This window comes from Anopheles coluzzii, chromosome X (assembly GCF_943734685.1).
Source record: "Anopheles coluzzii chromosome X, AcolN3, whole genome shotgun sequence".
NCBI lineage: Eukaryota > Metazoa > Arthropoda > Insecta > Diptera > Culicidae > Anopheles > Anopheles coluzzii.
The window spans coordinates 407,740-432,691 of record NC_064669.1 but is presented as its reverse complement, the minus strand read 5'-3'; the positions used below and the strand labels follow the sequence as shown (position 1 = coordinate 432,691).

General features: G+C 50.3%; 1 protein-coding gene and 1 long non-coding RNA gene across 6 annotated transcripts; one reads left to right on the top strand and one right to left on the bottom strand.

The window, feature by feature from the left end:
* Positions 1 to 1,556: 1,556 nt before the first annotated feature.
* LOC120955221 (uncharacterized) lies at positions 1,557 to 2,714 on the top strand. Its single transcript, XR_005751774.2, has 2 exons — positions 1,557 to 1,887; positions 1,954 to 2,714. It is a non-coding gene; the product is annotated as an uncharacterized LOC120955221 (long non-coding RNA).
* LOC120955118 (integrin alpha-PS2) lies at positions 2,332 to 24,140 on the bottom strand. 5 transcript variants are annotated; one of them, XM_049608167.1, is made up of 11 exons: positions 23,898 to 24,140; positions 20,447 to 20,811; positions 14,034 to 14,155; positions 12,618 to 12,715; positions 12,406 to 12,535; positions 12,212 to 12,273; positions 12,058 to 12,106; positions 10,680 to 10,754; positions 4,700 to 8,478; positions 4,549 to 4,612; positions 2,332 to 4,389 (listed from the first exon to the last, which is right to left on the bottom strand). In XM_049608167.1, the coding sequence occupies exons 2-11, from the start codon at positions 20,665 to 20,667 to the stop codon at positions 4,385 to 4,387; spliced, it is 4,605 nt and encodes a 1,534-aa protein (XP_049464124.1). In that variant the 5' UTR covers positions 20,668 to 20,811; positions 23,898 to 24,140; the 3' UTR covers positions 2,332 to 4,384. The 5 variants fall into 5 exon arrangements, with proteins under 5 accessions (XP_049464124.1, XP_040231591.2, XP_040231584.2 ...); XM_040375657.2 differs by having other exon boundaries at positions 2,332 to 4,612; positions 23,898 to 24,139; XM_040375650.2 differs by lacking the exon at positions 23,898 to 24,140 and adding an exon at positions 23,709 to 23,876 and having other exon boundaries at positions 2,332 to 4,612.
* Positions 24,141 to 24,952: the final 812 nt, after the last annotated feature.

Genomic DNA, 24,952 nt, shown 5'->3' with positions numbered 1-24,952 from the left:
TGATGTCATATTGCGTTGAAATTATTCTTATTATGTGTGTTATCATGTGAAACATTGTGCGTTTACACTTGGATAAAAACTAAAGTTTGCATCGACAGCAGCTCTTGTTCCTCGGACGAAAACGCAGGTGTGCTGTTTCATGAATGTGAATGCGACACCGGTGCGAAATGGACACACGCACAATAGCAATGAACTCGACATTCTCTCACAGGTGTTTCTCCAGTGCACGCCATTGAAAGGCCTTCGTGCATCTCTGCGTTGCACGTTGTGTGCGAATGGTAAACTTTGTGCGTGCATTGAGCTGGCGCGCAGTTGTTCTTTTCAATGGGCGTTTTGTTTCATGAGCGCGGCAGTATTCTGTTCTCGATTTTGAAGGGAAGACGCTTACTCGCGTACTCGTTGATAGTTTTTATCCATGCGAAGTTTTCGCTGCTCGACAACGATGTAATTCATCGCGTATAGAAGTAGAACGCAGGCAGAGCACGGGATCAGCCGTGTCCAAGTTTTTAACCAGCGCGTTCTTGACGGTCCAAGCAAGCAATGTTAGTAACAATGGGTCGAGGTAAACGTTGTACCGATTATCAGCGCCATATGTAAAAGCGAATGGCTGCTGCTGGCATTAAGCGCAAAAGGATCGAGTTCGTAATGGAACGATCGCGCACTTTTGTGGCAAACGCGCTTCGGACAACCGAAACGTGCTTAGACAACTGAAACGCGCTTGGACAACCGAAACGCGCAAGTCAACCGGATGTCCTTAGAAGACCACGGCGAAAGAAGACCGTAACATTGTTAATATATCGAAAACACACTGATCACGAGGGCGGTGGTCCTGCTTATCACACCAAAAACCTAACCCAAAACACAAAAAAGCTACTTACAAATCTATCCGAAACGACCTACTTGTGAAACAAACACACACATCACTACACATTCAAACATACATCCACACACACACACACACACATGCACACACACATACACACACACACATATACACACACACACACACACACACACACACACACACACAAACACATACAAACCACACATAAACTTGGCCCAACGGGTGCACGGTGCGTTAAAAACCCAATGCCCTATCTTTCTGTCCGATACTGTAGCTGCTGAGAGGCTTGACAGTGCTCGAACTCTCCAAATCTGCAGTCGTCAGCTGAGATCGCAATCTCATAGAAAATAAAGAGCTATTTGTTGCATATAACTGGGCAACGGTAGATTTCAATTCGCTGCGATGACTGTCGTATTATAAGCTAGAGAAAGATACATACTCACACTTGCGTAAATCGTATATTTTACGTTATCAAACCTTAGGCTTTGCTTAGGAACGATCAGCAACTTTAACATACAACCACCAACTACCAACGTTGTTATTGATGTACCTCATGTACCTTCAACGGAAAGTCATTACACAGAACAACTAATGACCTACCAACCGAAGCTTTTAGTCCGTTATCATTTATTTAAACCCAATTTCGGACATTCTGAGTAAATTACAAAATTTTAACATTTTATATAATTTGTACAATAGTTTCATCCTAAGTTATGCCTGTTCAACTATGTTTGATGATGTTTGTAACACATACAATTTCTTCTGCTCATTGGATGTATATTTTCATTTTACGATAATATTTTACGAAGGAATAAAGAGAAAGACCCTGTTGATACTTGCGCCACCAGACGTCAAATGACACACACACACACACTCAAAGCTGAAGGTCGTTCTATAAAACGGCAGGATTAAACTTTGGTTACAATGTTACTGAGAGTGATCGAAATCTCTTTCCAAGTGGTGAAAGATGCAAAGAAAGTTTTCATATTTTTGCTCTAGTAGGAAGTATCGCTCCTAGGAATACGTTTAAAGTGATGGAATAGGTTACATTTAGTTCCATTTACATTTAATTTCCTTTATGGCTTCCATTTACTGTGCTTTTTTTGCAGCAAACAACCAGCAAACGGTTTGCAAGGTGAAAGATGCGAGACATGCGCGTTTGTTGGCTACAGTCCAACTAACTCTGACCTTCAAAGGGCACAGTTGAAGAAATGTTATTTTATGAAACAAGAAATAAAGCCAGCATGTAAAATAATAGAAGACATTTAACGTTTGTGTAAATTAATTTTAAACATATAGATAGATGTGAAGAGACATATAAAGATAACCTTATCATCATCAACCAGCAGAAGCACGCTATTACTGCTGGTGCCATCTATCGGTGGGGCCACACAAGCTTTAAACTTACCTTGCCGAAATGAAGCTGCCGCATATACAGTGTTCCGAACATGTGACGGTCGATTAATCGACACGAAGCACCGTTTGGCTTAAGTCGCATTAATATTATTTATTTTTTCCTCATTTTATTATTATATATAACAAAACATTGTACAATTAATCTGAGAACGCTTGCGGTTGAGATTACACGCGACAGGGTAAAACATTACACCTTTCGTCCGTTTGTTAAAGGCTTTGTTTTCATCTTGAAGGCACAACAAAGGCACGGGAAACGGTTAGCCCCTGTTCCGGACTTTTCTTCTCTTCGTCTTCTTCGTCTCACTTCTAAAATAGTTTACCTCTGCATGTTCTCGTTTTTTTTTTAATTTGTTGTTTATTTGTTTTTCTATTCTTTTTTTTTTACTAGCTGCGATTAATAACTTACTAAGGTTATTTCAGAACGGTGTTATTACTTTATGGCCACAATGGCAGCATCGTTTAAGTGAGTTAAAATTAATATCAGTTTAATAACGATACGATGAGGTCTCGTGTCTCAACAATTGATTAGGCTACGAAAACGATTATTTAAAATTTGTGCTCTCTCTCTTTCTCTCTTACTCTCTTTCTCTCTCTTTCTCTCTCTCTCTCTTACTCTGTTTCCCTATCGTTCTCTTTATCGTTATTATCTGCTGTCCACCGATCCCGTCCGTAATAATTCCGACCCGATTGTGATCGGCTAATGAGATAGTTTGGGGCAGAGGGTGGGGGAGGGGAAGTAGGGGGGTCGTTGCATACGAGCTGCCCGTAGTTCACATAAGGCACGTGGTTTATACTGTTACACTCAGTTGCTCTCCTTCTTAAAGGTCGCGGGGGAAAAGCGATGCCCGCGAAGGTGAAAATGAAGCTTTCGGTTTTGGGTTTGGCACCATTCTCCCAAACACAGGCTGAATCGAAACCGTTTTGTGCCCCAAACATGATCGGCAATTTGAATTTGCCAATGGGTGTATATGGGTTTGCCTTCAAATTGAACTATTCGAATGACTTTTTATTGCCATTCGCAAAAACAGGATCGAAAGTAAATGTTATGCAAACACAATTTGCCGGTTGTCTGGTGCACAAGGAGTAAAAGGGTTTAAGCTTGTGTTTGACTGTGTACTACCATAAAACCAATACTTCTTTTTCAACCCTCACGGTACCTCCAATCGCCGCTTTACTTGGCTGCTTAGCGCACGTATCCGTCGGCGAGTTCACAGCTCTGCCCGATCGGATCGGATACTCTGTCAGTCTTCGCTACTGCACACACACACACACACACACACACACACACACACACACACACACACACACACACACACATACACACACTCACGTACACACACACACACACACACACATACAAACAAACGTACGCACAATGAACGCGAATAATGAGATGTTAATCGGTGTTAGTACGGATGAGTAGAACGCGTGATGCGCGAAAAGGTAGTATTTGCGCCGAAACCCGTCCACATCTGTTTTTTTTTTGCATTTTTGCGCGCTTAGTAGCTCACCATTCGCTTTTACAACTACAATTATTGCTACTACTAATACTACTACTACGACTACTATTGCTATTACTGCTAGTAATGCTCACTAGCGCACTCAGCCCAGCCCGGAGGGGAGGGAAGAGATGCTATTGCGCTAATTAGCCAGTTTAGTGTATCGACCTGCAACACATCTCCCCACTGTTGCAGGGGTCGCAAAAACGTTAGAAAGGTAAAATGGGGAAAATAAACACAAAACCACTAATTAAAACAAACAGGTAAAACAAGCTAGTACAGAAATAATACAAATCAGCTGATGATGTTAATGAGATTTTGATGCGTTTTTGTGTTGTTTTTCGCATGCGACTTTTTGGTGCACGCGCACTACGAGCAAAAACGGTTGACTAGTTGATTAAGTGTTGTCAATAAACAGAAAACATGCGTCACATGCGCTTTCGCGCTGCCCTTGCTTTGCTTTGTTCGAAGTTTTGTTTCAAATTGTTCGCTTTCGCGCATGCACACATCTTGCCTTGCAACAGTCGCCCCCATCAACCCACACCTGATTGAAGGAGGGGGAGGGGGAGGGGTAGGCAGGGTAGATGCACGTGTGAGGTGGGGTCTGCCACTGATCCCTTGCACCTTACGCTGCAACATAAGAACGGACAGAGAGAATGGCGAAAAAAAAAGACGTTTCAGAGTATTGCAGGTTTGAAATTCCCTGTTGCGGGCGGCCGGGACACAAACGTTTTGTGTGTGTGTGTGTGGGTGTTTGTGCTCATAGATGCTCGTCGCCATGATAGTTACCGTTTCGGTTCAGTGGCTGCCGCTCGGACGCGTCCGTTGGGCGCTTGCGCTCGAAGAAGCCACTCTGCAAAGAAAGGAAGGCGACGAACCCGGATTAAACCATGTGCTAACGTGAACCCCACGCCCGTCCGTTCAAACGGTGATCGCTCACCTTGGCCAGCCCGTAGATGATCAGCAGCAGGATGAGCGCACCGGCACAGGCCGCCAGCACCACGATCCAGAGCGGCACCACCTCCGGCTTGATCGTCGGTTCCGGCTCGGCCAGCACCTTGATCTCGTGCGTCTTGATCGGTTTGTCCTTCGGTTCGCCGATGTACGGCAGCTTCAGGACGCGCGCCACGTTCATGGTGGAGAAGTGGAGCGGCGCGGACGAGGACAGCTGGTGCAGCGTGTGCGCGACGGCCCGGGTGCGCAGGGCGACGAACGCCACGTCACTGTTGCCGATCGGTCCCGCCTTGCAGTGGATGATGGCGCAGCGGGTGGCGTGGCAGCGGAGCGCCTCCTCCAGCGCGCGGTCCGACTCATCCCGGTGGCCCGGCGCCTGGCGGCGCTGCCGATCGAACCGCTGGTAGTAGCGGAACTTTTGCTCCACATTCTCGTGCCCCTGGTTGAGGTGCTGGTGCTTGAGGTGGGGCAGTCCGTAGCCCGGCGGGTAGGTGCGCCGGTGGCCCGCCGCCAGGTCCGGATCGGCGTAGCTGTCCAGCTCCTCGCTGCGATCGTACGAATCGTAGTCGTCCTCCTCGTGCTCGTCCTGCTCCAGATCGTTGGCCACGCCGTGGTACGCGTTGCTCGCGAACGTGGCCGACTCCACGTGGTGCTGCTCCCGGCTGCTCGTGTAGTGCGTGCTGCTCTGCCGACCGGACGAGGACGATCCCGAGGATGAAGCGCCGTGGTACGCGGTGGAGGAGCCGCCACCAACCTGCTGCTGCTGCTGCTGTTGCTGGGAGTACTCGGTGCGGAACTTGTTCTCGAGACGGTTTAGATCGTTTAGACTGGCGGCAGATCCCGCGGCTCCACCGGACCCGGTGTAGTCACCCAGATGCATAAACTCGGTGATGAGACCGGTGCGTGGTGGTGCCTCACCATCCTGCTGGCTCATCATGCGCCGGCGGGTGGACGAACCTGTGGCAGCGCTTGAGCTGGTGCCGCCGCCAAGCGCCTGACCACCGCCCAGATCCGAGTCGTGACGGTGATACTCGCTGCTCTCGGACACATGCACCCGGCCGTCCTCATCCCGGTAGGTCGTGCGGTTCTTGGACGTATAGTACACGACAGAGGAGGTACTATTCCTGCTGCTACTGCTGCTCGAAGAACCTCCTCCAAAGCCAGAGCCTCCGGCACCTCCGGCAGCACCGTAACCACCGGCGTCAACGCGCACTCCTCCGTCGTAGTGCTGCTGCTGCTGTCTGTAGCCCTCTCCATGAGATCCCTGCTGGGCGTAGCCCTGTCTGGAGTACGCCTCACCCTGCATCTGACCATATTCGCCTCGCATCCGGCCGGAAGCGCTCGTATCACTGCTCTCGGTTTGATAGCGCCGCTCAGAGCCTCCTCCAGCTACGCGATTGTAGTTGGCACCTTCCGCACCCGCTGCAGTCGATCCACGCACGTTAGAGGAGTACCTCGACTCGCTCACTCCTGCTCCACTGCTTCCTGAGCTCCCACTGCCAGAGCTACTGCTGAAACTGCTGCTGCTACTGCTGCTACTGCTGCTACTGCTGCTACTGCTGCTACTGCTGCTGGTCCTGCTGCCAGAGCTGCTACTGCCGGCAGCACTACTGCTACTACTGCCGCCAACACCACGACCCGCACTCGAAGAACCCGTGGTAGAGAGGAAGGAAATGGACGATGCACCCTCCGCACCGACCGTCCCCGAGCCGGCTGCACTGTTAAACTTGGCCGTGCGGCCCATCGACGACGAGTAGCTCGCGCTCGACACGCCGACCTTGTCGAGGAAGCTCTTCCGTGCCAGCGCACTATCGATCGCCAGGTTGAGCGGGTTCGCGTACTCCGTCGGCAGACACTCGATGTTGCCGTGCGTCTCGGGCTGATTCAGCAGATACATCAGCGGCACTCCGTCCACTGTTTCGTACGGCCACAGCACGAAGAACTCCGCCTCGTCGATCGTGGACGGGCCCTCGTTCCGGATCTCGTAGATGTGCACGACCTGCGGCCCGATGTCGCGCTCCGTCTTCGCCTCCGCGAGCGACTTGTACTCGCTGTGGTTGTAGTGGAACTGGTCCGGCAGCGACACGCCCGACATCGCCAGATCGGTCTGCACCAGGATGCCGATGGTTTTGCGCATCACATTGTCCTGCCGGTTGCCGTCCAGCTCCGCGTTCGTCGAGTTCGTCTCGAGATAGAAGTCGTAGCTGGAGCCCATGCCGGCGGAGAAGGACGGCGCCAGTATCACCTTGAAGTGGACCACCTTCCCGCTGGACAGTGGGTTGCCGATGTCGCACTTGAGCGTTTTGTTCGTGGCAGCCGACGGTGCGGTACACAGCACCGGCACGTCCTTCACCTCGCCCAGCCGATCGACCCGGCGGAAGTCGAGCCCATTCGGCACCGCCATGTAGAAGCCGGCCTCGAACGCATCCTCGCCCCGATTCGTGATCAGCACCTCCACCGAGAGCAGATTGTTCGAGCCGAGCAGATAGTCGTCCACCGACTTGACCTCCATGCGCAGATCCGGCACGCACACGTTGTCCGGGCCGCAGTTCTTCTGGATGTTGATCGCGTCCCGCTGGACCGTGCCGCGGTTCTGGTCGAGCACGGGCTCGGTGTGGGCCCGGGGCCGTCGCTGCCGCCCCAGCACGTTCTGCCGCAGCCCGTACGCCATCTCCACCTCCAGTGGCGTAATCTTGTCGCGGATGTTGTCCGCCACGTACACCTTGTCCTCGATGCACTCCAGCTTGCCGCGGGCCAGCCGCATCAGCTGCGTCCGCGTGTGGTTGCCCTCGTGGTCGAGGAAGAACATGCGCGGGTTGCGCGCTTTCCGCGCGTCCAGCGTCCACGATATCTCGATGTCGAGCATCGGCGGCACGTTGATGCCGTTGTACTTCAGGCAGGAGTTGACCACGGTGCACGGGACGCTCTTGTTCGTGCGCTTCAGCGCACAGTTCTTCACGTCCAGCGCGATCAGCTTGCTCTTCGGCTCGAACAGGGTGCTCGCGACCATGGCGGCGACCGGCCGGGCCTTGAACACGAGTGCCTTGTCCGACTCGTACGCGCCGACCACCATGTCCGGGTACTGGTTGCCGTCGAGATCGATGCCGCCGGACAGCGAGAAGCCGAACGTGGAGAGGCGCGTCACGCCCGCCATGTCCTCCGCCTGGATGACCTGCGACGCCTTGGCGAGCGGACCCGTCCGGGAGCCGTAGAAGATGTACACTGCGCCGCGCCCGTTCGGCCCATCGTACGGTGCGCCGACGGCAAAGTCCCCGTACCCGTCCAGGTTGAGATCGGCCAGCGAGCAGACGGCCAGGCCGAACCGGGCCTTACTATTGACGCCGTCGCGCGTGTCCAGCTCGCGGAACCGGCCGTCAGGCGCCGCACCCTGGTACATGATGTACACGCGGCCCGTCTCGTACTTGCCCTCGTTGTTCGGCTCAGTGTACATCGGGGCGCCGATGATCAGATCGTCCAGCTTGTCGCCGTCCACGTCGACCGCGGCAAGCGAGTAGCCGAAGTACGCGCCGATCTGCTCGCCGGTAATGTTCTGCTGGTTCGTCATGTTCCAGGAGTAGATCAGCACCTTGCCGAGGAGGCGGGCGCCGCGCGGCTTGCCCACCGCCACGCCCTGCGTGCCGTCCCCGTTGAAGTCGCCGGTCGTCGACGAGTAGCCGAGGTAGCTGTCGTCCTCCTTCTTCGTGTCCTCGAGCGTCTTGTACACCTTGTCCTTCGGGTTGTTCAGGCTGAACGAATAGATCTGGCCTGCGAAATGGACACACGTGACACGGAGTGGGGTGGGGGTGGAGATTGGAGAGAAAAATGCATTAGTTTTCGCTAGCCCAACAATGCTGCAATGATGGAGCACGCGCTCCCAAAGTTATCGATGGCAAGCCTTTATATGTTCTGCCTAGTTGGCTAGAAGAAGTGAGAAACGGGGTTAGTTTGAAGTGAAGTCGCCACGTCGCTGCAGTCGCACGGCTCGTGTTCGGGAGAGCGTGCCCAACAGACCCGGCAAACGTGATTCGGTTATAGGCGAGAAAAGCATCGGAAGAAAAAGCCTCGACGTACATGAGATGGAAACGCTAAACCGGACTATAAACTATAAATATATGTATGTATATTCACAGCCGGAGGGTTGACCGGTGTCGCGAAAACACCGCTCCGACCACTACCCGATGAAGGAAGCCACACCCGGAAGCCAGCGGTTTTGTTTTGTTTTTTTTTTTTTTTGTTTTTGCCGCGCTCTGTACACACCGCGTAGAGGTTTTGATGCGCAGTTGGCGGCTTTTTGCGTGTGTGATGTATTCATGATAGTTTTGTCTATTTTTGGACGATGAATAGATCAGTCCGCCTGCGAGGATGCACACACATGATGTCTTGTACAATGCAGATGGGGTGATTATGGAGAAGGCGTGGGCGATGGGGAGCGATCTCGGAAATGGGCTCAGATATGTCTGAGAGGCTGAATGGAGAGCTGAATGAGCGGCAGATGATGAACGGAATGTACTGTGAGAAGGCAGCGAATTAACGGCTGTTCTACATGGTATGATCATTATTGTGTGTGTATGTGTGTGTGTGTGTAATTGGGACACACCGTGACCATCTGTTTGCTCGGAATGAGTATGTACACATGATCGCTGGACTACGGAATTGGGATGGGAGCTACAGAAAACATACGGAAAGATGCTTATACACACCAAGCAAAGGGTCTACATTATGTACATTCATACATTCGCTTCTAGGAACCACTACCACTACTGGACACTACTGCCATAAGCCGGATGTTTACAGGTTTTCCTTTTGGAAGAAGTAAAAAATAAGAGAAAACATGTCTGACCGATAGTGGAAGGCATTTTACGAAGTGATTTGTCACCATTTTTTATTTTTTGTCTTTAAGAGCAATAAAAATAATCTAACCGATAAGACCACATCGTCAGCATTGCTCTAAACGGCAATGCAGCCGTCAAGCGGTGGAGTCGATTTTCTAACAGAGTTTAATTTACAACCAAGTATGACTTGTTTTCTCTTCTTTTTTGTTGTTGTAGTACGCACTGTTAATCTAGGGAACATTTGACTATCTACAACACTGATTATTTAGAAGTAAAGGGGGGGGGGGGGGGTGGCACACTGGACACTCATCAAGGAAAAAGATTTACACAAATTAGCAAATTGAACGGCAGTCATTCATAGTAACGTTTGCTGGCTTTTTTGTTTTCTATTCCAGAACGATAACAATATCTGCCAAACGGTGGTTTGGTGACTGATTGTGACGGGGCCTATCAGGAATGCAATAGCGTTTGGAACTACCTGCAAAGCATAGAACGCTTTTTCTTTTAAATAATAACATTTAAATGATTATCGATCTTCGTCAGTGCATGAAGAAACGATAATGCATGGGAAATTAGCTAAATCAAGCGTTTATTTTGAAGTGTCTAGCTCCTAGAAGGACACAACATCCACAAAGCCGTCCTGGCCGGCGATGAAAGAGTAGTAATGGCAATAGGCATTCGTTACACATCTAAATGACCTCTAAGTTTCCACCACCAGACATTGAAGATTTACTGATGATTTTTGATATCGATGTCTTAATTCTACACGCTCCACACACACACACATATGTTCTTGGTGTGGTGATTGTGGTGTGGGCAGACCAAGTGAGTACATGGAATGGACGACAAGCTTAGGATAGAGGCGAATGGCCGCATTGGGCACGGCAGGGTGATTAGCAAAATGGAAAAAAGGGTAAAGGTTTCACATGGAGCGCATTAGTGTTAGTGAACGGTTCGACAGAGCCGTCGAGAGCGGAAAGGGAGTGTGCCGCCATCTGGCGACATTTTAGGCGCATGACAGTAGGAGCGTCAGTGTTTTAGTAGGTTTTGATAAGATAGTAATTGGGTAGTTTTTTTAGATTTTTTTTTCTTGTTTAAACTGATTGATTCTTTAAGGTATGTGTTCAAGGTTACCTCCTTCGCCAAAATGACCATACCGCGGGGGTTTATAGGGAAACACAACGTCGGTGTTAATGGAATACATTTGTCCTGAAATCATTCAAAAATTGGCGTGCACTCATCACAAGGAACGATTAGAAGTAAGAACAAAACAATTGGGTTGGGACGGGTGGTGGTGGTGGTTTTGGTTGTTGGTTTGGTTGTTGGTGACCGGGCCGGGTTCGCACAGGAGTAGCATTGGTGTATGTTTGCGTATGTGTATGTGGGAAAGAGCGAGGGGGGGGGGGGCATGAGAAAAAAGGGAAATAAACAAAAACAGACATTTAGTATGGCTAGGACGTACATCTTCATCTTCTCACTTTAACTGTTGGTTTTAGTTTGCGCTTCGCTTCCTGTTCAACATCTTTTGTTGTTGTAGGTATTTTCGCATGCCTGCATCAAACGTTTGAAGACAACACTGTTTGTAGAATGATGCAAAACATTATCCCAAGACAACGGAAACGGAGCGAATGGATACAGTGACAAGCGGTCATTCAACGTCATCCACACAGAGCATCGACTGAACAACGCGTCCTCAAGGACACACAGCAAGGTAATCCGCTAGCTATCTACCACTACCTCTGCCGTAGGAAAACCCTCCCCATACATCCCCAATCGCTGGCCGGATGTTTGCTTTCTTTGCCAATTTTTTCGTAGCTCTATTCTAAACTTCCACTCACTGAAAGAAAACACACACTCACAAAAGGAAAAAAAAAACAGGTGCAGCAACGCACGCCAAACCCACTTGGAAAATCATGCACACATTACAGGAACATCTACAGTTATGACAGTTTTTCTAAAAGCAGCAAATGCACTACTACCGGACGAAATCGGAAGAAAATCAATACGGGACAAACTGGAACGTTCAAACTGAAGAAAATCACTCGCAACTCAAACAGGGACAAGAAAAACGCTCTATTCTATGGGAGGCTGTTTGCGAACACACACAAAAAAAAAACAAATGCACGGCCAGTAGCAGCATCGCGTGAGTTGGAGCGCATAAAAACGTATGAAACAATGAATTCGTATCATCTTTTCTAGGCGAAAAGGAAATGCCTCTAACTCTAACTGAAAAACACACGCGACCAATGCAATGAAGTGCTGGCGGAGCGGGAGAGTCTGTACATCCATAATTCAAACGATCTTGGTCGCTTAGGTGACCTACTGTCACGAGATGAGCCACACGAGAAAAGTGCTACGTAAAACCAAAATGACACTAATCAATGCTCCCGTTTGAAAAATCGTATTCTCCTTTTCTCTCTCTCTCTCTCTCTGTGATACACAGTTGCGTCCTGCTGGAACTAGAAAGAGACACGCGTACGAAGACCGCGGCATGGACAAGTGTGATACATACCCTGCCAGTAGTAGCTGCCTGGTGCACCGATAAACAGACGCGAACCGTCCTGCAAAGAGAGCGAACAAGAAAACCACAGTAGGATTCAGTTCGGTTAGACGTGTGGGAGGCACGTTACGCTACAATTGCACCGCGTACTGTGCCCAACACTTACGTTCGTAATGGCGGCACTGAAGCCCGCCTGACAGGATCCCTGCCGATGGTAGCCCCAGTAGGCTGAAATTTGATCAATGAAGGTAGTGCACAAGCGTTACATCAGAATGTGTTCGATCGCACAGCGATAAACAGAGTGTATAAGAGAGGGAGAGAGAGAGACAGGGAGAGCGAGATATTGAATGAAGAACGTACCTGTTCGACAGGGCGATATGTCCTCGAAGTTCTGCATATTATTTTTCGCCAGATAGCAGGTGCCGACGGGTTCGACACGCTCCGCCTTCCGCGGTTGCAGCTGGTGGAACACATACCGGGGCGCACATGCCTGCACAGATACGGTACGCAATGCAAAATGGCTCAGCTTTAGTTACTGGGCCAATCACCACTAATCACTGAAGGGTACTTACCACCAGCGGGCCATCGATACCGGCACTGGCAACTGTCGCACCGAACCACTGGTTCGATTTCGTGTCTATCTGCTCGTTTTGATCGTTGTAGGTGTTTCCTGAAAGATGGCAGAGTGGGATGGTGTACAAGTAAACGAAAACCGATATCAGTTACGCTATGCAGTAGACAATCGATTGCAAGTTGCATCGTTTGCAATTCCTTGTGATGATATATGGAAGAATACTATGCCCAGGAAATGAACGCGAGATGAACGAAAGCACTACATCTACCTAGGAACGCTTGAGGAAGGAGTGTCAAAGGCAGGCACCACTAGTATGCAAGGTGACCTGCTCTACGTGTGTGTGTGAGTGGCTCTTTTTATTTTGTTGCTTGCTTAGTGTACGATTCAAACTGGATCGTAAACGACTGGTGTCACCCACCTTTGAATGTAAAAAAACACTTCTCCAAGCCTGCATGTATGGCATGGGCGAGTAAGAAAGGGAGAAAAGAGAGAGAGAGAGAGAAAGAGAGAGAGAGGGAAGGAAAAAAGGGAAGACAAGTACGTCAAACCTTCGTCTCACAACTAGCCGGCCAGAAGGTAGGCGGTCTGCGTACACCTGTGCGCTTGCTTGCAGGGCAGCTTGCACCGATGCAGACATTACTAGCGAACGGGGGCGACTACTCTAACACGTGAACGAGCACTACTTTCAATCGAAGCCATAGTTTTGTTGCTGTGCTGCGTAGCGACCTGCGAAGCGATCTCAGCTAACGGAATCGCTCCGGCGGCGGTGGAAAGCGTAGAACAACAAATAAAAGGCTAGCGTAGGTTGCCAGCTCCGGCTCTAGAACTACACGGTGCAGTAAACTGAAGCAGATATAAAGATGTTTCGCTGCCACTATCTAAAGCTAACGTCTTTGATCGGAACGCATTCAGCAACGGAAGAAAATTTAAAAAAAACGGGAAAAAGGAAGCCGTCTATCACAAAGGAAGACAGAGGGTGTCTAATTCTAGCACTATGGGCAGGTCGGGTGCGTTTACATTGCGAGCTGCAATTACTTGCCATACAAATCAAACTGGACGTGGGTAATGTTAGAGGTAGCGTTATGCTGTGCTTGCAGTTCAGTTATTGCTGCACTTTCTGGAAAAAGACAACAACGATGTCAACGGTAGAGAGTGGAGGGGTTTGTTCCTCTAGTAACAGGGGCGGGGACACCCTAGGGCGGCCCCTCCCCCGATATGATGGAGTCGTCCGAAACATTGAAAACAAAAACATCAAACAAACAAAAAAGAAACACATGTTCGACATGCGTTGGCATAAACGGGCGTTTTTCTGCTGTGTTATGATTCTTTTTTCGAATTACCAGCGTCCCCAGTAACGTAGTAAGCCTCTCCAAACGGGGCGAGTTCGAGGGGTTCGCGCGAGCAGATGACTTACCTTTCGTGTCGAACGGCAACAGATAGCACCGGTAGTCGTCGTAAATGTCGCAGCGATACACGGCACCGCCCTTAATCACGCCCGGCTGCGATGTGTTGGCGGTCGGTGCGCCCACAATGACCCTGTTGGTGGTGGTGGAGTGAGTGTGTGTGTGTGTGTGTGTGTGGGAGAAGAATAAATAAACGATATAGTCACTGTTTTAATGCGCGCGGTCACTTTTCTGCTGAGATGCCGCTCGGTGTGTGGCGGGGAGACTGGCCCGGGCGTAGGAATTCAGCTTACAGTGTCAGAAATGGCTGTAAGCGCAGGGTCATTGTTTCAAGCAAATATTGGACAGGGATGTGTAGGAATGTCTTACAGTTTCTATTAAGTTTTTTATGGTTTTTGAAATTTGTTGTCTGACATTTAGCAACACTTCAGCACAAAGCTACGCTCCAAACTACGCGCATCAGATTTTTAGTCTTGATTAGCCTTTAACAAGCATCGAGATTACAGCCATGAACTCAGATAGACGCAGATTTGTTGTTCGATGTTCGATCATAGAACAGCTGGTGAAAACCAAACGGACCTGAAACGTATCTGTCCATTGGGTACGGAAATAATAACTCAGATGATGAATATACTTGAACAGACTGAAGTTTGAGCATTTCAACTTAAACCATCGAAGAGGCCAGTTCCAGACATTACTATCATGATCCACACTAGTTTTTGATACCTATCTAGTTTGAGCTGTGCAATAACTTAAACTATTAATAATCATAAAACAAATCATAAGACAAACAATAAAATAACAAAAAATAAGATGTCTTCGTGCATATCGCTTAGAAGATATGGTAGAAAATGAATTTGGCACTAAAAGATTGAAAGATAAAAGTATGCCAAACAAATCGTATGCACTTACAGGAATGGCCGGCACTGTACAAGAGTAAACCTAGCACGAACGCGAGCAGAAAGCCGTAAGCCTAGCCACGAGCTCGGCAAGCCTGCAGTAACGAAAAAAAGCATCAGCTGTGTGGACCGCTTGATCGGATCAGGTATCTTAACCCGCGTATCAATCAAGAACCCTCAATTCTACGCGCATTTAATACCCTACTCACGGTGGCCTTGGCGGAAAGGGAAGGTACCCAATTCCTCACACCAAACGGCCACCGGCTCAGCAAGAGCTTTCAATAACTCTCCAGTAACCCATCTAGCTGCACCGCACATTGATGCTTGATCAGTGGCAGCCGACGGGCGAGCAGTGAGATCACCAACGAGCACGATGACACATGACAATTCTAATCTAACAACACCCCGCCGGGTTGCGACGTCTTCCCGTGTGCGGGGTTGTCTTATCGCCGCAACGAAAAAAAAACCGGATTAGAACCATTTGCTGGCGAGGTGGCGTGCCGGAGGAGAATTGGCAAGTGTGGCAAGGCGCACACGAAAACCCGATACCAGCGCGCGGACATGTTTGAAGGACACCGCAATCGATATTACGTAAGCAGTGGCACCGCGCGCAGAGACGCTTCCATTCTTCGGGGCGAGGTTCGATTTCTTCTCCTTCCTTACGCTTCGTTGGAGGTGTTGGGACTGAAACGTAGGACAGGAAACGCGAACGGCACACACACACACCGTGCGATGTGCGGCACAGGTAAGAAGGGAATGGTCCCGCACCCAGGTCCCCCCGTCGCGACTAGTTCATATTCTAATACGACAATGGAATACGAATGACAGCGGTCTGATTCGATCCGGGCAGATCGTCACCAATCCTTTCGGGGTGGAAGTAGCTGAATGGGAGTTTGAGGGGGAGGGAGGAGTGTGCTTTGTTCGGGTCATCGTCATCGTCCGCCATTAATCATGCGGCAAAACACACGGAAACGTCATAAATGGAAACGCCACAGCGAAACCGGAATGCCAATCAGGGATGGGACAGCTCTTCTTCTTTTTTTTTTGCTCTCTCTCTCTCTCTCTCTCTCTCTCTCTCTTTCTTTCTCTCTCTCTCTCTCTCGCTCTTCATTATTATTATGTTATGTTTGTTGCTCGTTTGAAAAGGAACCGTTGCGTACGGAGCGTTGCGGTTTGGTAGTGCGCATGCGTGCCACTGGGCATTCTCTTCCCTTTGCTTCAGTGTCTTCTATGCGCCTTGGCTCAAAAAGACGCAGCGATAGGGAAAGCGAAGGGGAACAGGGGGGAAACCAAACACCCCCCCCCTCCCCCGCGACCCCCTTCCCATCGAAAGCGGGTTTTGTGGGGTCTCACCGGGAGCGTGGGGAAATGCGCGAAAAGCGCACTAACAGACAACAGGGAGCGGAACCGGGGCGGGGCGGGCGGCGCTACTGTCCTTAGCCCCATGTTTGGACATTCTGGGTCCTCCGTCGGTTGCCATATTTGTATGCGCGACCCTTTTTTTCCCCCCCGTTGTCGCCCTGTGCCGCTCCCCGTGTGGAGGGGTTCGCTTCGCCCGCTCGCGCTTGCGCTGCGTACATTCAATCTCCGCTTCTGCTGTTGGCGGCATTGAGAAGACACAATAACTGCAATAAAAACCCCGTACTGAGCCCAACTCCAACCACCCCTTCGCCCTCCACCTAAAGCCCCCCCCCCCCCCCCCTTTCGGTGCACTTTCGAGCATGCAGTTGCTTGTACGAGCCCGCATCGACGCCGAGAGGAAGACATAAAACAAATCCATAAAAGTACGATCGCGCAAATATGCCGCAAACAGCAAAAAGGGTTCCCCTCCCCCACCGCCGGTGGGCGAACAAGCTGTGCCGAAGCTGTGCAAGCCCGCCAGCCACCGTGTGCGGGGTAATGCGCGGTAGGTAGCCCCGGCTGCAATTAACATTTGCCCATCTTGGCGCTGACCCGTCGCGTCGTGACCGGGATCGGTTTGGGCTGCCGATCGATGTGCTGGCCTGAGATGTTGCTGCGCGAGCGACAAATTCCAGCCCGGGCAACCCATATATGGCCGCTCGGTGCATTTGAATTTCGGAATAGCATTCCGTTTGGTTTTTTCCCCGTTTTTTTTTTTTTTTTTTTGCGATGCTGCAGCGCCCATCTTTGCATGAAACGTCCCCTCTTACACTCCACACTCTACCACGGTCAGGCAGAGCCAGATGGGTTGCTTCCGATCGATACCGAGAAAGAGAGAGAGAGAGAAAGAGAGAGAGAGGGACGGTGCGGGTGAGCTAGAATGCATCCTCTTGGACTTAGGAGGTTCGTTTTTTTTCTCTTTTGCCAAAATAAGCCACTTTTGGCGAGTTCCAGGCAGCGCTTGCTTCGGCGTAGCACTAATTTCACAAACATCTGTGCCGCAGCGACAGTCTAGTGCTGTGTGCGGGCGGATACTGCCCTAGCTGCAGTAACTGCAGCGGAAACAAGTAACAGATGTTTCTTACATTTCCAGTGCTGTGTGTGCGCGAGCGCGCGCGCGCGCGCGCCCAGCGCTGCGCAACCGAGATGGCGGAACATCAACATCGACCTACGCTAGAGGCAAACCTAGCATCAGCAGCAGCAAATGTTGTATCGAAGGAAGCGAACCAAAAAAAAAAAAAGAAAAAGAAAAAAAAAAACATACACACAAAACCTCCCCAAACAACCAACGCAGCCGCAAGCAAGAGCTTGGTTCAGCCAGGGCAAGGCCTTGAGCGCAGGCGCGACACGCTCGCGCACGATCGCACTCACGCCCGCCCGCCCGCCTAGCACATATGGTACGCACATGGTTGATTTTTCGGGCCAAAAGCGGGAACCCGAAGCAGTGGGCAACCGGCCACCGCCCTCCCTGCGTACCCGTACACCAAACACACACACACACACACACACACGGCACGCACGGCGACACCAATGTTGCGCAGCAGCAAAACAGTCCGAGCAAAATTCCCCCAGAGATTCCAAGGGTACGCAGCGCAGCGAGATAATACTCGGCTCGATGGTTTATTGCACTATTACATTTGCCCCCTTTTTTCTTTGCCTCTCCCGCTTTCTTTGCTCGGTTTTTGCAGCTTCATTCACATCGGCACACACACACACACACACACATGTGTGTGCGCGGACACACTCACAACGTGAATCACTCACGGGGGTAACGTCACGTTTAAATTGGGATGCAGTTTCACACACGTGTGTGTCTTTCGGGTTTTTGGTTGGGTTGTGCTGCCGCCGCTCTGCCGATTTTTCCATATGTTTTCCCGGCTGCCCGGGTCCTCTTCCTGGGCTGCTTCCTACGCCGAGGCGCCCGACTTTCGAGCAGTAGGGAAAGCCCCAGCAGCATTGAAGCAATCGGCACGACCGCACGGCCGAAGTCATTAATATGCAGCCGGCAGCAGGCACCGGATGACAATTTCCAACATTTTTTGGAGGAAGGAAGCATCCGTTTCGGGGCAACGTTTGGTGAGTCTGCTCATCAAGCGGGGCTCACACGTGTTGTCAAGATTTTTGTTTTGTTTTTTTTTTTTCTTTTTTTTTTCGCCGTTACTGTTCGAAGGCGGAAAGCGCTCCCAAGCCCCCACACATCTCCCACACCTTTGCTGCGGGAGGATCAAACAGATACGAACCAGCGGACGAAAGCTACGTTATTATGCTTAACACCCGCGCCCATTGGCTGACCCTTTTTGCTGCTCTTTGATCTGCTCGGCCACGGATGCGTCTTGCAGCTGTACAATTATACAATTGCCAGACGCGATGCGTAAGCGACGGAACGCGGAATGCGGAAACTCAAACCCATCGCAAGCGCGCTTTATCGCACGCAGAGGATCGGTCTGTGTGTGACAGTAAAAAAAAAAATAAACCGAGTTGGACAAGTACCAAAGTTCATCAGCTCATTGATAAACCCATCCCGCATTGATTCGGAACGGTCCGCTCTGTCCCAAGAACACACTCACACACAGCGTGAGTCTGCCTGGCCCCCCTCCCGGGTGTCGTCAGGGCCTGATAGTCAATTAAATAATTGCACCCGGCATCAACATCATGATCATCATTCACTTTGCCACGCGCTCACACACACACACACACACAGCGACGCCCACGGCTTCGATCTGGCCACCCACACCAACCGCCCGAAGGTCCAGTCAACAAAACACTGGGCCAAAGCAAACCTCTACAAAGTCGACGCTCTCTTCCCGCACGCTCTCGGTGACGTTCCTTTCCGTGCCGAGCGTCGAGAGATGAAATCACGCAAAACGCAAAACAAATATAATAAGTTCGTTCAATTTTTCGTGTCCGCCTGCCGCCCGGTTGGCCTTCTGGCACGGTGGTATGTGTGTGTGTGTGTGTGTATGTGTGTCTGGTCTGGTTTTTGCTGTGTGACTTTTCTGTGTCAACGCGCCCGGTTCGTACAGTGACGAACGGCTGAACGGCGATGCAAAATGGTAAAAAGTAAAGGAGGCAGCACAATATGAAGAAAAAAACCCTAGTCGAAAGGAAGGTGTGGAGGGGTTTGCAAAACGCTGCTCATATCTGGCAGGGCCACGCCGGCCGCTACTGCAGGCAAATGCATGCGCACAGCCGCAAAAAGGTCGACGGGAATTGTGGAACCTCTTTCCTTCGTTTCATTTTCGCTCTGCGTTGCGCAGAGTGGCAGCCCCTCTTACGGCCTTAATCAATAAAGTGCCACTCAAAGCTTCGCCATCTTAATCACCCCGGGCAGGCCAGCAGCAGCAGCAGCAGCAGCAGCAGGGGCCCGCGATGCATATCGTGCAACGGGTAGCTAATCAGCGGCGTAGGATGTGGCACGTCACATAAGCCGTGGCGAAAGCAGCAAGGCCTGCGATGGCTTATCAGGAGTTTGATGTGTGCAAGGGCGCTCTGGCGTGGATAACAATTCCTAGAGCGACGCAAGAACAAGAGCGAACATGCACGCAACTGTGTTCTTGGGCTGGTGCAGGGATTAGGGAGCGAGAGTTGAAGAAATCTAAAGCCTGCCCTTGTGCCGAGATAGCCACTTGTTTGCGACCTGCAGTGTACCAGGGTGTGCTAAGGTTTTGAAATTATAACTGCTTCTACTTACATCCCAAAGATGCTGTGCAATACGGTATATATTTGGAGTTGCGCTCCTCTGTTCCGGATACTCTGAACGCTTCCAATCCGTATGCAAATACTGCAGAATTCGCCAATTCAGATGATCAGATGGCAAGCAGGCTTCAAATGCAATAGAACACATCAATTCTCTGATCAATTGCCAATCAGCTTCAGGCTTCAAATGCATTGCATCAGCAAACAGAAGAAAAGCATCAACATATTGAAAGAAATGTTTAGGGTCACTTAGACCCTGGACCTCCTGGACATCGTCTCCTGCACAATCACACCTCATTAGCATCTTAGCTATTAGCACTTCTTCATCACAGCCCGTCCATCACATTAGACCATGTCTCACTTTCACGAGCTAGAGTATCTGTTCTCCGGCCTCAGGGGCCTTGTACACTTCACTTATATCCACTTACCAGCTGTTGTTCTGCTCCCGATGCAGCGCTACACTGAAGCCAAACATCGACGAAGGATCGCCCTCCTTCAGGATGAAGTTGATCGTGTCCAGGTTGAATGCGGTCGCGGTCTGGCCCAGCCAGACGAGCAGCAGTGCGGTAGCGGTCAGCTGCATTAGCGTCGCGGCGGTACGCGGCACGTGCGTACGTCCACCGTCACGCACTGTAAACGGATTTCGCATGCTGCCAGCCTTCTACGTGTTTCGGATGATTATGTGTGTGCGGAGGATGGACTGACACTGACTCGGCCAGCACGGGTTCGCCACTGCTGTCGCCTCGGACGCTCTCTATCGCGCGGTCTTCGATCACCGTGATCTCCGCCGTGACTGTGTAAAACAGAAGAGAGTGGGGATTGAAAAGAGAGAGAGACAGAGAGAAAGAGAAGGAGAGTGAGTGAGCATGTTGGTGTGAGCGAGAAGCCGTTTTCTGTGTTGCTGCGCTGCGGCGAGAGCGTTTGTATGGTAGTTGCCGTAGGCGAACTGTCGGTCCCGTCCGCATATGCATAGCAGAAGGGGTCGTCAGAAGATGCGATTACTTCGGCTGGGAGCGGTTGGCGAAGGGCACTCGCAGCACTCACTATTAAGATGCAACGGCTAGGGGGTGACGTTGGCCTGTGTTTACACAGGCTAGTATTACTAGTCCCAACTGTTTGTGTTTGCGGGAGAGCCTCTGCTCAATGTCAACTGGTCCCGTATCCTTTTTTTTTTTATTTTTAAACTAAAATTACATAACACGCACGCCCGCGTCGGTAATACCCGTGGAAAAAGGGCCCTGCCTTTGCTGCGCTCCTTTCCCTGTCCTTGCTGGTAGCAGCAGAACGCATACGCACTACCCCTCCCACGGACCCACGCCACGGGGAGACACAGGACCAGGAGAGGTGAAGTAAAAGGGAAAACAACAAACACTTGGGCGCGCTATTTCGGCGCCCATTTCGTCACCTCCAGATCGACACGTCGTTGTATCTGCTTGGTAGGGGAGAGGCGGGACCGTTGGACACCTCTTTATAGTGCCATTCCTGTGTTTCCAAGCACTGTTACACTCTTCAGCCCCAATATCATTTTAACCACTTTAGATTTTCCTAGCCGTATTTTGAATGTATTTGAATTCGTTTTTTGAACTTATTTGTACTTTTAGCAGGATTAAGAATTTGAGATTTGTACGTGTATTTTACAAAGGTGTGACACAAGACAACATTTCAGTGCTCAGAACACTTTGAATGTGGATCGCAAAGTTAGTTCCTACGTACAGAGGACCCTCGTATTACGAGTTTAATCCGTTCCAGTAACTCATTAGTTATATGCAAGACGCATTAGAACCGTTGCGGGCTACATTTGTTCAATGGCAACACGTTCTGTCTTTTCTACTAAGGAAATTGGCTATACGTCCGTACAGTTTGACAACAAATGTTCTAAATGCAAGATGTTCCCAAGTTTGGGCCTTGTGCGGAAAGCTTTTTTGGTCACGCTCTGCTCCTTCCAACTTCAATATCCTTTTGATCAAATGTACACTGGGAAGTTTGAACAAAACAAGATGCCACCCGGTAACCAATGCACAAGGAGACCAATTCAGCACAGCCTGCTGCTTTTTTCAGGCTTTTTTCGTTTGAGTCAAAAACGTTACAAGTGAACTGACTTTCAACCGGCTCGGCTCGGCAACAGATTCATCGACTCGAAACATCAAAACTCTTGTCTGCACAGTAAAAACTGCACATGTACAAAAAAGTATTTGTGGATCCTTGACGCAGGCTCGAAGGTCTCCACTGTACTCGTTGTGCGCATTTGATTTAACTGTTCAGCTCCGGCAAGAAACAAACTTTTATTGATAAACAATGCATTGATACGGCCAGACACTGACCTTGCTGAAGAGAAGCAGTAGAGAAAACAGCATGTAAATGATACCAGTCCTTCTGTGAGTGTCTGCAGGTATCACGTCACTAGAAGTAAAACCAAGTTCTTAGCATGACCACACTGCCCCGCCGTCCCTTTTGCCGTGCGTGCGACCGTGTGGAGGGTAATAAAACCCGACCGTGCTCCCACACACGCTTACAACACTCTCACACACACACGTGATGTGTACCAAAGGGAACGTTAGCGTGCGCGCGCGCGCGCTCTCACACCAGCGGGGCCCTCACCACCCCTCCACCCCTTCCGGCGATGACTCAGACCGCGCACCTCGCCGCAGCCGTTACAAAAATGGCACAACGATCTCTAGCCGCAGTTGCGGTTTTGCGGGCATCTCCATCCCCCTCCTCCTCCTCGGAGAGATCCTGCAGCGAGTGCATTGCGAGTTCCGAGCGTGTCACAACTTCCTCGTCCTCTGCCCCACCGAATACACCAAAAGGGTACGTGACGGAGGAGGTGAAACAGGAGGGTATGAATCATATTTCACGCACGGCCCACGGGCGCTTCGGTACCGCGATGTACTTTGTGTTCAATATTCTTTTCTATAAATAGCCCGCCAAACCATCGCACACATTCGCACCGCGACAGGGGCCCGTGTGTGCGTGTGTGTGTGTGTGTGTATGGTGGATTTTGGGAAAATAAACCACACACTGTTTAACACACGCACGGAAACACGCACACTTGGGGAATCCGCACCCGCTGGTCGGTTTCCGGACGGTCAGAGTTTCCTCCCGCAGGGGAAAAGGGACTCTGACGATGGGGCTGGGGGTGCTGGCTGGTGGGGCGGCACATTTTCGATCCTGACGCATCGTTCGAGCCGTGGCACACCCTTGCCGGACCGCGCTAGGTCGGAAAAGCAACCCTCCAAAGAAACATCTGTTCCCATTGGGCGGAGCGCGCGCTCGTGTGTGGGTGGGAGGGGGCTAGCAGGAAGGTAGCGCCATTTTTCCGCGAAAGGTTGACGCGAGCTGAGTGGATGATTTTTTTTTCCACCCCCTCTCCGGCGGCCGCCCACTGCTTTGCACTGTCTGGCACACCGAAACGGTTGACTTGATGATGACTTGGGTTGGGTGGTTGGGCGTTGGAATTATGCTGACCAAAACCAACGGCTGCACTAAACAAAAAAAAGGAACCATTTGGCAGTTTTGATAGAAGTAGCCAGCTTTCCACCTTTACCAAAGGTTCCATGCTTGTCCCGTCCTCCACCAGGGCTCCTGTGTTGATTATTTTGTCTTTTGGTTTGAAAGTGTGGACACTTTGGAACGCGAACCATAGCACACCCCGCCTGCTCGCATTCGAGTTAAGGTACACAAGATGCTTACGGAAGCACACACACACACACACACACTGCCTATGTTTAAAGTGAAACACCAAAACAACACCCAGGGAACCACGCGCGCAAAAACCAACTGAAACCCAAACGCAGTAAACACGCTCCTGAAACGGGCGCGCACCAGCACCAACACAAAACTGCGGCCGAGCGAATGCACACGCTCCGAGTCGTCCCTTACCGTGTCCGAGAATAGAATGAAGTCGATGCGTCGAGTAGCAGAAATAGTAGCGCGCGCGATGACACTAGCAGCGCTCTCGCCCTACCGCGCACCGTGCCGCACCGTTTGGCGGTTGCGAAAAAGGCGAAGCACGCCACGAGCACACGGGCACACGCACACTGGCGGCGCGGTATGCCGACACGGGCGTGGAGTACCGTTTTTCCTCCCAGTGTTGCGAACGATGGACGATGTCTTGGACAGCGCAGGGTTGTGTTTTGGTTTGGGTGTGCCGGAAACTTGAGTTTTCCCTGCAGGGTAAACTGCCAAAGGAAAATTGGTCACGAACGGGACGAAACATTGCACGATCGTACGACTGTCTCGCTTTGATCTATGTGAGTTCCAACCACACGATGGTCGAGGGTAGATACATTCGGTGGGCATTATTTTTAAAAAAAATATTTTGAATATTTACCGTACCACACACATTTCACGGATGGAATGGCTTGAGCAAATTTGTTTCCTAATTGAATTTCAGAACATTTGTAAACGTACAACTTTTAAGCACATTGTTTCGTAAATCCTGAAACATTTCGAGACTTCTTCCAACCCGGGTTGGATAGATGTACTGTGGTAAAGGCCAAAAAGGGATTTAATCCCGTCTGGTCTCGTAGCTCATTTATAGGAGCCTTTAATAGACCGCGGACTAGCAGCAGTGTGACAAATGCATGCTACCGGTTGATTTACAATTTTCGGTTTACAATTTGTGGCATTACATTGTTGCTCATCTGCATCAAACGTTTGACACCTTGTAGTTGCAACTTAAAAAACATTTGTTGAATATTCATTTAGTGTCCTACATCGATGCAATCGAAGCAAAACGTTAACTTTTTATTTTTGGTTGGTCGTAAATCGTGGCGAAAGTTAGCTTTCATATTTCTGTTATACGTAGCACAACTTGTCTCATACAAGCATTTGCTACACACCGATAGAGGGCGCTAACGAGAGTTTGGATGTGCCGTTTTGTTGTTAACGTGCCCGCGATGTGGATGAGCAGTTTTGTTTCCATTGCATTTTTT